Source organism: Hyaena hyaena, unplaced genomic scaffold (genome assembly GCF_003009895.1).
Source record: "Hyaena hyaena isolate Hyena2069 unplaced genomic scaffold, ASM300989v1 scaffold_878, whole genome shotgun sequence".
Taxonomy (NCBI): Eukaryota; Metazoa; Chordata; class Mammalia; order Carnivora; family Hyaenidae; genus Hyaena; species Hyaena hyaena.
The window spans coordinates 789,448-803,431 of record NW_024081508.1 but is presented as its reverse complement, the minus strand read 5'-3'; the positions used below and the strand labels follow the sequence as shown (position 1 = coordinate 803,431).

At 35.3% G+C, this 13,984-nt stretch overlaps 1 protein-coding gene and 1 non-coding gene across 3 annotated transcripts; both read left to right on the top strand.

Annotated features, from left to right (window-relative positions):
* Nucleotides 1-468: 468 nt before the first annotated feature.
* LOC120222416 (gamma-aminobutyric acid receptor subunit gamma-2) lies at nucleotides 469-6,583 on the top strand. Of its 2 annotated transcripts, XM_039220232.1 has the most exons (3): nucleotides 469-745; nucleotides 2,723-2,746; nucleotides 4,161-6,583. In XM_039220232.1, the coding sequence occupies exons 1-3, from the start codon at nucleotides 560-562 to the stop codon at nucleotides 4,434-4,436; spliced, it is 486 nt and encodes a 161-aa protein (XP_039076163.1). In that variant the 5' UTR covers nucleotides 469-559; the 3' UTR covers nucleotides 4,437-6,583. The 2 variants fall into 2 exon arrangements, with proteins under 2 accessions (XP_039076163.1, XP_039076164.1); XM_039220233.1 differs by lacking the exon at nucleotides 2,723-2,746 and having other exon boundaries at nucleotides 472-745.
* A 7,067-nt stretch (nucleotides 6,584-13,650) lies between these two features.
* LOC120222418 lies at nucleotides 13,651-13,757 on the top strand. Its single transcript, XR_005526037.1, has one exon. It is a non-coding gene; the product is annotated as a U6 spliceosomal RNA (small nuclear RNA).
* The last annotated feature ends 227 nt before the right edge of the window (nucleotides 13,758-13,984 follow it).

Sequence of the window (13,984 nt, the reverse complement as noted above, 5' to 3'; positions counted from 1 at the left end):
TCCCAATCTCTCAGGTTTTGTAAGGTTTCCAATGGCTTCAGATCTTTTCTGTGTGATGTATGGGCGCGAGTGCAAGTACGGAGCTCCTTACTTCTCCGCCATCTTGCCCCTCTGGTGTCTTCTAACTTTTTAAGATTCTTAAATATCACCTCCTCAAAGGCACCTTTCCTTAGCATTCCATCTAGCTAGGTTTTTACCATCCATGCTGTTATTCATGGCATGAACCATAATTTGTAATTATACTTTTCTTTGCTCGCTTGATTTATAGTGTTCTCTGTCACTAAAATATAAGGTACATAAGCTCAGGGAACATGTTCATCTTAATTTTCAGCATATACTCAGTGCTTGTCAGAGTAGCAGATACATGGTAGGCAGGCAATAAGTATTTGTGGACAGAGTGAATGGATTATAGCTATGCCTCCTTTCCCTTACTGAGGTTGCTTATCAGCAGTCACAAAACAAATTTGGTGTCAGTAGTGACTCAGTTACTCAACTTGCTGATGTGATCACATGATCTGTTTTACTGCACCTTTCTTCAGGTATCACCACTGTCCTGACAATGACCACACTCAGCACCATTGCCCGGAAGTCGCTCCCCAAGGTCTCCTATGTCACAGCAATGGATCTCTTTGTATCTGTTTGCTTCATCTTTGTCTTCTCTGCTTTGGTGGAGTATGGCACCCTGCATTATTTTGTCAGCAACCGGAAACCAAGCAAGGATAAAGACAAAAAGAAGAAAAACCCTGTATGTATCATTTCCCATTGGGATCATGGACATTTTTATGTAGAAGCCCACCTACTTTGGTTTGGTCTTAGCCTGTTTGCAGACTAAGCCTCAAAGATTTGGGTTCCAAAATGAAAACAGAATGTATGAATTTGGCGAGGTCAAAAGAATTCATTTTGGTCTTTAGTTATTTGGAAGAGACCTGATTCATGAAGGCAGACTCTCACTCTCTTCTTCTCATGAGAATTATAAATATTGCTGAGACCTGTGTTTATTTTCTTGTTGGTGTTACTCTAAGTTTCATTGATTGTCATCTTTCTGCTCTTTACAATAATATTCTTACTGTTGTTTTAAAATAACATTTTGATTCAAGGATTTCCACCAGGAAGCCATAATGTTCTTGAATTTCAAAGATCACCACACTTTTGCAAGTAATTGTCTCTGTGTATATTACCACCAGAGGACTACTATTGGTTTCATACTCAAATTATATCACTTTGTTTTTAAATGAAATGGTAATCTATTGTTTGGGCAAGCTACTTAGCCTCCCAGTGTCTTTGTTTAGTCGTATACAAAATATATATTTTTTATAATAATTATCTCAAAGGGTTACTCTGGCAATGAAGGTAAAAAGCATTACATGGTATCTTACAAATGAAAGTCCTTACCTTTAATAGTTGATGATGATGGTTGATGTTGATGATTTATACTTACTCTTTCAATGATCTGGAAAAAAGTAGGATGACTTCAACTTGCCATCAAACTTTAAATAGAGATGAAAAGGCACAGAGACACAAGCCTATAGCAATTACCGTTTAATACGAATGTTGAAGAAAATAAGTAGCTACCCATTTATGCACCTGAATATAGTGACTGGCTGGCTCATAGGAAGTCCTGTGGAAGTTAAGGTCCATTTCCTTCTAAGTCAGGGGCAAGGGAAGTCACTCTAGCGTCCTCAGTTTATAGACTTTCCTTGTCTGCTGTAAGAGCCATGAGGGCTCGATAGTGGCTTAGGTATCTGACCCACCAACTTTGGGAGAACTAAATTATGAGGAAATATAGCTGATTCTAGGTTACATCCTGATGGATCTCTAGGAAACCTGGTGAAATTCTAGAAATGGTGTATATTTACTTGAGTGTAATAATTTGCAACAGGTAAAGAAAAAAATCATCATTATTCTTACTAATTAATACAAAAAGAAATGCTTATCCTTAATTTCCCAAATATTCACTATGCTTTACGCAGTCCTTTCCTTCCCTTCTGTTTGGCTTGTCTTTGCATTTTTTCTAACCTTATTTTATTTTTGTTGTTGTATTTTTTAATCATTATTTCTCCCCATTCTTCACTTTCCATTACATTTTTCTCCCTAGAAGAGGGTCCTATGACATTCAGCATTATTATCTTCCAGCATCAACAGGGATGTGAGGGTGTGCTTTTAAACAAGAGTCCTTTGGAAAAAGCCTTTTTTCCCTAACAGCTATATTATTACAGAGGGGATTAAAGAAACTGAAAACATTAAATTACCTGAGAATTTCATGGATTTCCCTCTTTTAAGCCAATGAAGTGCTTTATCAAAACAAGAAAGAGACTAAGCTGTGAATGAGAAGCTGAAATTTCGTTTCCATTTAATATGCTCTTTGGTTCATTGTATTAAGACTTACCTATTAAGGCCTCTTTGACAATGATTAGAAATAAAATCACAATACGTCTGTACAGGTAAGCCAGGATATGGAAAGCTTCCTCATAAGTGGACAACAGAGGCTTTTATAGTTAGATAATTGTGGATTAATTTATTAAAATCCCCAAATTCCATTTTCCAACTTTAGGTATATGCTTTACTCTAAGCTCAGAATTGTCCTTCTGTGTTTATAATTTCAGTTCATTTTACTATGTTTTAAAATGTATTTTTAATTTATCTTATTTTGTCTTTTTCTTTTATTTTTTCCTTCTTTTAATTAAAAAAAATGCAATTCTCTTTTCTGTCTACAAACCCAAAGCTTCTTCGGATGTTTTCCTTCAAGGTATAATGTTTTTGGAATGAAAATTCACTGCATGCAACTGCTGAATTTAATTATTAATGCTTACATGGTGTTTTGACTTCTTTTGTTTTTTAGTGAGTAGATCTTTAAGCATTCTACTAAAGATAAGAGCTTTGAGATGAAGAAAGTTTTATAGATTTCCAGAGTTGACTCATCAACCCTACACTAATTCACAGAGGTTTTGACCCTATATGAAGCTCAAAAGCTGTAAGCTCTATGAGAGCTATGAGAGTCATTAGAAAAGAGGGCCTCCTTAAACATCAAAGCCAAAACTTATCCTCTCTTCCCAGATAAAAATAGGATCCGATTTCACTGATAGCACCTAACACATATACTATATATGTTCTTAAAATGTAAACTGTAAATCTTATTTCAAAACAAGATTTTTTTTGATAAGTGAATTTAATAATCTTCATTTGTTTGACCCTACCTGTCAGTTTTATAAAAATAATACTCTTTGAAATGCTTTATGTTAAAATACCCATCCCTTTCCTTTAAAGTAATCCAGGGGCCTTTTGCCATATCATGCAATACTGCAATGATATTTCTTTTCCCAGTTGAATTCTGATAACTCAGAGACACTAGGGTTTGTGTTTATACTATCCCAAACAAACTCCTCCAAATTAAATTAATCTTTGAGATTTATAGTAGTTTCATAATTAATGTGATAGCAAAGATTAAATTATCATTCAGTTCATTGGTATTAGTTTTTTCTCAAATGCTAAAAAGGTAGTAGAAGCTTTTTGGGTTTTTTTTTTCTGAATGTTCACTCATATATAGGTAAACTTGCTGACGTTCTGAAGCTTCTAGATGGTAAATGCTAGACAAAGCACTTTATGTCTTTAAAACATAAGCCATACCATTTGTGGCATAAACTTAGGTAACTCCTCTATTTGTATATATTTTAACATTTTTCTTTTAATAGCTTTTAGTACATTATACTTTGCTCAGTGTAATGGGGTTTACCATTTGCCTATAGGTAAGCATGACACAAAATTTGAGTTCAAAATTAACGCATTTTTTCCTCTGTTCTACTCACATGCAACACCATTAAATGCTTTCATGTAACCAACCTCACATCTAATACTTACTAGAATAAGATTCCATGTAGTTGTTTGATTTAAATCTTTAAACTTTGAGTTCTTTTGGTGTTTACTCTTCTTGCTATAGCTATTAGCTTGATGGTATTATTTTCAGCTGCACCGCTTAAGCTCAAAATTTGAAATCTGCAAATGTGCTTTCCTTCTAAGTTCAATTCTACCATTGTAGATCACAATGTCATAGCAATTTCCTGAGTACTCATTTTCAGATTCATCATTCACATTGGTGACATTGTGGAGACTTAGTCTAGGATCTATCAGGTATAACTAATTCTTCTTCCCTACCCTTGTCTCAGGCCCCTACCATTGATATCCGCCCAAGATCAGCAACCATTCAAATGAACAATGCCACTCACCTTCAAGAGAGAGATGAAGAATATGGGTATGAGTGTCTGGATGGCAAGGACTGTGCCAGTTTTTTCTGCTGTTTTGAAGACTGCCGAACAGGAGCTTGGAGACATGGGAGGATACATATTCGTATTGCCAAAATGGACTCTTATGCACGGATCTTCTTCCCCACTGCCTTCTGCCTGTTCAATCTGGTTTATTGGGTTTCCTATCTTTACCTGTAAAAGAGGTATGGGTTTTATTGATGTGGGTCTTACTCACAAAATCTCATGGAGAGAAGATGTCCTTTCTAAAGTCCACTTAAATAATCCCCTGTGTGGTTTATGATAATTTGAGTTTGTTTCTATGTTCTAACCTGCTAAATTGTATTAATGTCATATTGTTTGCGCCCAACTCTCCTGCGGTAAGTGTAATTTGAACTATAATGTTTGCTGTGTTTCAAACTTGCAAGGCAAAGTGAAATTAGAGCAAGAACACTGAAATCAACAAGATAACTTTTAGCTACAACAACTGAAATAGGGAAAGCCATGACTATTTACAGTGGTGGTGTTCGTAATCAAGTCAAAATACAATTAGATGCAAAAGGTCCAAAACTGTACCCTATGTTCATTTGGGGGCAGACTGTGGTAAATTTGTTCCCAGTAGGATATCTCCCTCATTTGAGAAAAATCACAAGTCACTTTAAATATAAGAGCCTAGACTAGAAATTGATTACAACTCTGTCCCAAGATAGGAAGAAATTTTCCTCCACATCACATGTACAATGATGTAAATATTTCAATAACGTAGAATGCTTCAAGTTTAATGCATGCATCTCTTTAGAGCCAAAATAAATGGAATGAAGTTAACATCGTAAAGCATTGTCTTTTATTCTGTGTCTTTGGGCAATAAAAGAATCATGGATGTAATTATAAGGGTTTGGGTTTGGGATTGGAGGGAGAAATTTTCTCTATCTTCTCCCTCACGCATGAAGATTCAAACAGCTTATTTTTTTCTTGTAGGACATATTAGAACACTTTAAGTAAAATAGAGACTGAATAATTGACATTTGCCACCTCTAAATATGCCCAATTTCATAGAGTACAAGGTAAATGTGTGTGCTTGCCGCTATTTTTTCTTCCTTTTAGGATGATAGATTATAAGAGAAGTTATTCTCCATCTCAAGATCTGCTTCTAGTGATTGTGAGTGCCTTGTGGGCAGAATCTTTGTCATTTCCTCTTTGGGTCCTCAGCACCTTATATAGTGCCTGGCACATAGTTGGTGCTCAAAAGATATGGTTTGAAGTAAATTGGCTTCATATGCTTATGTGAATCTCTTTGAGCTGGTCTGGAGCCAGTGATTCATCTTTTGAACATAGGCATTGTCAAGTGATATTTGATCTTGTAAGAATGAACAGAAGGATCCAAAGAACTTTGCCTAAAATAAATTTTTGATACTGAACAAAAATAGCCAAAGTCCATATTCCTTTTAAAATAATACTTAAGTCCTATGTTTATGAAAAGAAATGAGTCTACTAAGGCATAATTAGAGTTTGTATATTTTTTTCCAGGTTTGGGGATGAGTTAGCTTTGACCCATCCACAATTCCACTTGAAGACATATGACAAGCAAGAGCAGGATTGATACCTGACTGGTGTTCAGATGTGTTTTCTATGCTCTGTAAAAAAATAATACTGAAAATTAACTTTTAAAAATCAAAGAACAAATGAATGACTTACGTGGAGGTTGAACCTCATTCAACTAAATGATAATCACATGAAGTGATTGTCCCAGACTTCAAACATGATGAGTTGAGCTCCACCTTTAAGTACTCATCCTGAATCCTTATTTTTCTAAAATAGCACCCTTTGTCAGTTCTTCTTTATAGCAATCATTTCTTAAAGCCAGAATTCAACCATAGCCAGTATAACGTGATAGATAATCTAAAAAGAGTAGCAAAGAAAGAATGGCTTTGTTATAAAGCTATTTAAGTCCTCATCAAGTCATCTGGATGAATCTTGAAACACATTTAGCTGCCAATTTTACAAATCTTTAATATATCAGTGCTCTCGTATATAACCTCAAACATATGTAAATAGAATTAATTATTTTCATGTTTTGAATTGTAACATATTTAATGTTGACTCTTTAGGAGAGTTGTTGGCAAATTTTCAATGGTAAGAAACATTATTGTCAACTTGAAATGTATTCTGTAATGGGGACACTCAAAAAAAAAAGCTAGCTTTCCAATGTATGCATAGTACTGGCAATATAAATATATGTTATATATAATCTTAATTATTAGCTGCTCCCCATCTATGTATTTCAATACCTTTTCACAAAGGGAATTGCCTAATATGTGGACTTTTCCAATAAAAATGCTACATTCTAATTGATGGTGGCATGTCAGTGGTCTGGTTGGACTTGTTTGTTGTGAAGACGGTGACTCCTCCTTCCTGTAGCATTCCCCAGTGCTGCCTTCCTTTTATGTGAGCTTTATTTGTGAGCAGGATGATCATATTATGCATGATGATGCTCCTCACTTCGAAGAAATTAAGAGACATATTTGGGGAGTGAAATGGAAGGAAGTAATAATGTCAAGTAAGTAAAGCTCAAGCCTTCTATACCTTCAAACTAGTGGAGTGGTTAAGAATATGGACACTAGTGTCAGACATAACTGGAATCCCAACTCTACCATTTATCTGTTGCTTGACAGTTATCAATTCATCTTCTATAAACTTCCACCTTATCAGCTAAAAGGTATAATAATACCACCTCATGTAGTGACACTCCACAAATGATCAAAATGTCTTCCTTCACTTCCAGGGCCTCTGATATTCTAGCACCATGATCCTCCCACCATCATCAGATCAGCTTTCCTTTAAAAAAAATACAGCAATACTCATACATGTCTCAATGTGACTCTGCAGCATGACGTTTCATTTTTACTTTTTTTATTTTTATTTTTTGAGGTTTCACTCTTAAAGAGTATTTGATTGCAAGCATTTCTTTAAAATATAGGCTGAAAATCTGAGAGTCTCTTATTGAAGAAATCTTAAGCATTAGTTAATTTTAAGGCCAAAGAACCTTTCTCTGTACCCCCAAACTTAAAAACATAGGGAGATATTCTTCAGAGACAGTGTCATATTTTACTGAAGTCCTCCGAAATTCTCAAAAGTAGCATAATCCTTTAGAAGCACAGCTGCCCTAACCTTCCTCTGCCTGTCATTCTCTTGGCTCTTCATGGCTGCCTGCATCCAGTTTAGACACCTTTCTCACCTGGTAGACATGTTTAAAAAAAGTTTTCACTTAGGTCTTGTCTTCTGTCGAACTCAATGCCCTTATCTTTAGCTGAGTGCCTATTCATTGTATGGCCTGCAGCCCCCTTTTTAAGTCTCAATATTATTCTGACTAGGAGCAACAATTTTTGTCTGTGATGAAGGTCAAATTAAATTAACCAAATGATGCGGTCTTTGGGGATTGTGTCAAAAACTGCTATCTGTATGCTTTGTCACTATGAATTTTTGTCAAATGTGTAGGAGAAGGGGAGAATGACCTAGACCAAAAGCTCTGCTACAATTTTTATTGCTGGTTGAATTGCCAAAGGTCACACAGCCAGTTAATGGCAAACCTGGGAGAGGCATCTGACCATTGCTCTTTTTACTGGGTCATATAGTGTTTCAGGATTTGGAAGTAAAATTCTGTAATACTTTATCTTTCTGTTAATAGTTGAGGATCTGCCAAACTTGAGGATTATTTCTTTCTTTGATCTTGACATCGCTTTGAATATTTTATTGTAATGAGAAAAATTTTAGAATACATAGTAAAAGAGAATAATGTGATAAATTTTGCATTTCTTTTATGCTCTATCTAATGTAATGGTCAAACAAAATTCATTGTTATCTACTGCTTTCAGAATGCTGTTTGAAAGAAGAGATCTCCAGTTATTTAAAATATTCCAGACCAGAGTTGACCTTGCCCCTCAGGGCTTGAGACAATAGACAACTGAAGTTTTCTATGGCTAGTCTCTATAGGCTCATTACTTCTATTATATCAAGTAAGTGCTAGGACTGCTTTATTGTTACTTGTTCTGACAGTAAAAATCATAGGACAATTATAAATCCAGTTGTAACTTTCTTCTGCCATATTTGGGACATAAAGTTTTTCCTTTTTTATTTTTAGAACAAAATGGAAAAGCAGAGGCTCTTGTTTCGGTTTACCTAAATTCAAATCCAGGCTCTCAAGACCTATTATTTCTGAATATGGGGATAATAATGGCTTACAACTCATAATTTTATTATAAGGAGTAAATGAGTTAATCAAAGAAGGACTGGATGTTAAAAATTTTCCTCAGCACAGAAAAGAAAGGGCACAGGATTATGGGCTACCTTGCTTAAGAATACAGATTATCATTTATGAAGTTAATTACTATAGAGTCCCACTTTGTGTGAATAATAAACGTAGATAATAGACAATACATATCTTTGCTGACATGCAATACTGGGGAAATTTATGTATATAAAGAAAAGTATAGAGCCAAGAGCCAAGTATTGGTAATTACTCCCAAGTGGAACAATGTATCATTTAAATTACCATAGAATATAGATATAAAGACACAAGTGTAGATATCTTTTAAAAAGTAAATAAGATTTCCCTTAAAAACATGGAAATGTGTAATGGGATTGCTAAATTAACATAAATGACATTATCAATAAATGTGTAGTTCCAGCTTAATACAGTACATTTTTATGTCAGTAAATGATTTTGTAGCTAAATTTATAAAATCCTTAATGAAATGAATATGAGGACTCTTAATCATAATTGAGGATTCTTGCCATTAAAAGAAACAAAATGTCACTGGTCCAGGGATAGAGAATTCAAGTCACATCAGGGACTTTTCCTAACTATTCCTATCTTGGGAGATTCAGTCTCATATGTAAATGAGGGTAATTGGTCCCTTCTGACTGATGTTAATTCTATCACTCCTCTGCTAATGTTATTGATATCATCTAACATTCAAACTCTCCTAAACTCTGTCATATCTTCACACAGTGGTCTTATTTCTACTATTTCTTCTTTGAGCCTTCTTTGAGAAAGGCATTACTAAAATGCCTTTCTCTGTTCACTTACTGAACAATTGCTAACTAAAGATTCTACCTAGTCCAGAAGACTTTCCAGTCTGACTGATGTATGATAGGCCATTTTCTTTTATATCTTTCAGTATTTGATGGGATTTTTGAGTACCCTTATCCTAAGGTTTACCTCAGCTAAGTAGTTATATTTATTCAATCCTTTTAGTAAACAAATTTTAAGTGAACAATTCTGTGACAAGAATCTGATATCAATAATTCAGCAACATTTGCATCTTAAACCAGGTTGTTTAATCTTCTATCTTCCTTCTATGAGTTTGCCTTTAATTTTTTTTCTGTTACTTGTATTTTTATGGGTCTGAAAATAAGTCCCTTATCAAAGAAGTTTTGATTAAGCTTCTATAAAATCACCTTAATATAAAGCTTCCAGTAAACACATATCAAGAGCCTCACATAGGGCCCTGCAAGTATAGGAAGAAATAAATTTTAAGGCATTCTCTGCTTCAAAATGCCCTTAAAATGATAAAGGAGTCAGATAAGAATACAAGTAACTATAACTGAGCTGCCCTAAATAGTTGGAGGTAAAGGAAATTACTATTTTAACTGGGTAAAACTAGACATGATTTTCTCTCTAATACAAAGCATTCAACCATATGTGAAGACTCATTACTGCTTTAAAATTTTCTCTCTGAACACTAATGAAAGCCTTGTAGAAATTTTGACAAAATATGAAAAACTACAAAAAATGTTACCCACTGGCAAGAGTTAACCACTAAAATCATCATGTATATTTTTCCTTTATATAGTGAGATAGCTTGCTAGCTAGCTAGTTAGCTAGATACTAGAGATATAAACATGGATATGGATAGAAGTATAGGTACAGATATAGGTCTGTATTGTAGCCTGATTTTTTCATACCATTTTGCATGTGTTTATGCACATATGTAACAAATATTTTCTGGCATTCTATTGTTATATCATACTGCAATACCATAATTTATTTAGCCAGTCCCTATTCTGAAAAGTTATGTTATTTCTTATTATTATAAATAATGATACAATGAATATCTATATTTATCTCAGGCTCTGAAATACAAGCATTTAACAGGGTGCTAGCAGAAATCAGATGGCACACTCAAAGGGAATAAATGAAGAATTAATGAAATTATTCACAAAAGTCCACCAGTGAAAGGATGATGTAGTACCATGGGAAAGCCATAATCATCTGAATTAGTTTCCTATTGCCATTACATCAAATTATCACAAACTTAGTTATTTAGAACAGCACAAATTCATGATTAGGCCTCAAAGTTTGTAGTCTCGCTGACTAACCTAACGGTGTTCTCTGGGTTGAGTTTCTTTTGGAATCTCTAAGAGAGAACTTGTTCTTTCCTTTTTTTCAGGTTCTAAAAGCTTCCTGCATTCCTTGGCCAGTGGCCCTTTTCCATCTTCAATGCCAGCAATTACATCAGTCCAACTTTTCATTCTTTCATCATAACTCTAGCTCCAACCTTCTGCCTCTTACAAGGGCCACTGTGATTACACTGGGTGCACCTACATAATTCAGGATAATCCACAATCTCCACACTCTAAACTTAATCACATCTTCAAAGTCCTTTTTAATAAGTAAGGCCTCATATTCACAAATTCCAGGGATTAAAACATAAACATTTTGGGGGCACCTATATTCTGCCCAGCACACTACTCTAGTCCTGAGAATGCAGTTGGAAGGAGCAGTATGAGAACCTAGAAAATACCATAGAACAGAAGTCTCCAACAGAAGCTGTGGCTTTAGATAGATGATATAGCTACTGCCAAACAGTGGCCAGGCAGGGAGGGAGGGAGAGAACAAGTACCCAGAATTCTCTCTTCTCCTACCTAAAGCATCCCATTGGTCAAACCAAATGGAAACTAGAGGGCATGGGAAACCAGCTAGTGTGGACTAGAGAGAGAGATTAGCCTCATGGGGTATACCTCATGGTAAGAAAGGTTGGAGAACAAGTCTAGGGAAATTGATAGAAATCATTCAAAAAATCTCTCCAAAAATTAGTACATGTGGTGCATGACAAAGCCTCTTTATTTGCACCACAGTCATCATAACTCTGATTATAAAGGTTAAATTTAGGGGACACCTGGGTGGCTCATTTGGTTAAGCATTCAACTTCAGCTCAGGACATGATCTCATGGTCCATGAATTCAAGCCCCACATCACACTGTGTGTTGACAACCTGGAGCCTGGAGCCTGCTTCACATTCTGTGTCTCCCTCCCTTTTTTGTCCCTCTCCCACTTGTACTCTGTCTCTCTCTCAAAAATAAACATTTTAAAAAATTTAAAGGTTAAATTTAGGTCTTTTCAGTTGATGCCTAGTCTATGGGAAAAAGTAGTCTTTAAAAGGAATTATATTGGAGTACTAAAACCTGATATATTTTATACCATGTATTCTATTCAACATGAACAACTTTCTAACAAATTTATAATAGGGAAATGCCTTCAGGAAACTGCTTTTGTAGTGTTAATATAGGCTAATAGCCATGGCCCTCAGGTGAGCCCCCTGGCAAAGGTGCCAGTCAGTGATTTATAGGGCAAAGCAGCCTGCAGCTGCTTTAACAAAGTGTGGACCATCTGAGCATTTTGCATCTGCTCTCACTCAGTTTAAAAAGAGATGTGGCTTCTGCATTAAGGGGACCCCAAGGATACAATTCTATAATGGGTTGAAGCTAAAAATAGCAAAGCCAAAGTTCTATTTATGTAAATACAGTGACTATCAGGACAATTGAGACTTTATTAGCACAACTGAACCTAAAGTGAGTATAGATAAAACCATATGGAAAATGGATCAACTCACAGACCTTCTGAGCCCAGTGTCCAACAGGGTACAAAACTATGACTTCCTAACTGAACAGGGCCCTGACTTCTTTGAAAATCAGGAAGAACTTAGTCCTCATGAAGACCAAGTGTGAACCCTGCTGAATAGAAGAGTAGTCCAATTATACTTGATACTTGAATGTGAATTCCTTCTTCCTTTAAGCTTCTACTGACTTTGTTTCTCCACTTTTACTTTTTTTTCCCCGAAATACATGATGCCTTTGTAAAAAGTAAGGAAGATAGGATTCAATTCAGTAAGTATATTGAGTACTTGCCATGTACCAAACACTACACCGTGCTTTGGAAGTAAAAACTATTGGCACAGGCTTTGTCCTTACAGAGAGTTTACACTGTATTGCCAAAAAAATATCTATTAAATTTGAAATTCAATAGGTGATATGAATTATTAATGTAAAAGGAAAGACCTAATCACAAAATCCTTACCTCTTCCCAAGTCATAAAAACATATATGGAAGATGCCTTATGCTGGATTTCTTTCATTAATTTTCATATATAGTTGATCCTTGACAATTGAGGGGTTGGGGTGCCGACCCCCTATGCAGGTCAAAATCAGCATAGAACTTATGACTCCCTCAAAACTTAACTACTAACTGCCTACTAATGTTGACTGAACCCTTACTGGTAATGTGAATAGCTAATTGATATATTTTGTATATGTATTATATATTGTATTCTTAGTATAAAGTAAGACACAAAAAAGAAAATGCTTCTTAAAAAATCATGAGAGAATACATTTACAGTACTGTCCTGTATTTATTTTAAAAATCTGCATATAAATGAATGCAAACAGTGCAAACTCATGTTATCCAAGTTTCAACTGTATTTATATGTTTTCTATCTATATCTATTTATATTTATAAGATATAAATAGAAAAGGAGACTAGCAGGTGGTGGATCATTGGGTTTCCCTAGGAGAATATATTTTTCATTAAAAAAAAACCATTAGAATATAATTATTCAAGGCACTTGTTAACAACATTAAGAAAGACTATTCAAGAGAGACTACTGCAATGGGGACTTTGCAGTTGGAAGAAGAGGTTGGGCTCAACTATAAGTTGAATACAAGGACAAGTGGGGATTTATGGTCACATAGTACAGTAGGGGTCACTGGACAGAAAACTACTAAAAGGAAACATCAAGACTTAGAGGGATATTTGCCAGACTGATTCAACAGGATTCTTGGTGAAATTGGGCAATGCAAAGATGAATACACAGTCCAAAAGTTGAGCCTACTTGAGATAAAGGGCTCGGAGAGGGTGAACTAAAGTTTGCTCAAGAAGAGAATCTTTGTTAGTACCTAAAAGAGTAATGAGTCAGTGTTTCTTTCAAAATTGTCCTTTCTGGCATATATATGCAATGACATAGCCAACATGCATTTATTGTGAACATATATTGGTTTTTAGGCACAGTGACATTACCCAGGGACTAATCAGTAGAAAAGCTTAAAGTACTCTGAAAGGTGTTTAAAAATGTTCACCTCCTGTGCTCGCTTCAGCAGCACATATACTAAAATTGGAACAATACAGAGAAGATTAGCATGGCCCCTGCACAAGGATGACACACAAATTTATGAAGCGTTTCATATTTTTATGATCTCACTCATATGAGGAATTTAAGAAACCAAACAAACAACCATGGGGGGATAAAGAGAGACAAATCAAGAAGCAGACCCTTAACTACAGAGAACAAGCTGATGGTTACTGGAAGGGAGGTTGCAGGTGGGGGGAAGGGGCAGGAGAGGGAATGGGTTAAACAGGTGATGGGGATTAAGAAGTGCACTTGTGACAAGCACCAGGTGTTGTAAGGGTTGAATCAC

Excerpts from the sequence above, each read along its gene's own strand:
- LOC120222416 (XM_039220232.1), top strand. The coding sequence starts at position 560 with ATGACCACACTCAGCACCATTGCCCGGAAGTCGCTCCCCAAGGTCTCC. Across the intron at positions 746-2,722 it reads ACAAAAAGAAGAAAAACCCT|CTTCTTCGGATGTTTTCCTT; the intron begins GTATGTATCATT and ends ACAAACCCAAAG. Across the intron at positions 2,747-4,160 it reads TTCGGATGTTTTCCTTCAAG|GCCCCTACCATTGATATCCG; the intron begins GTATAATGTTTT and ends CCCTTGTCTCAG.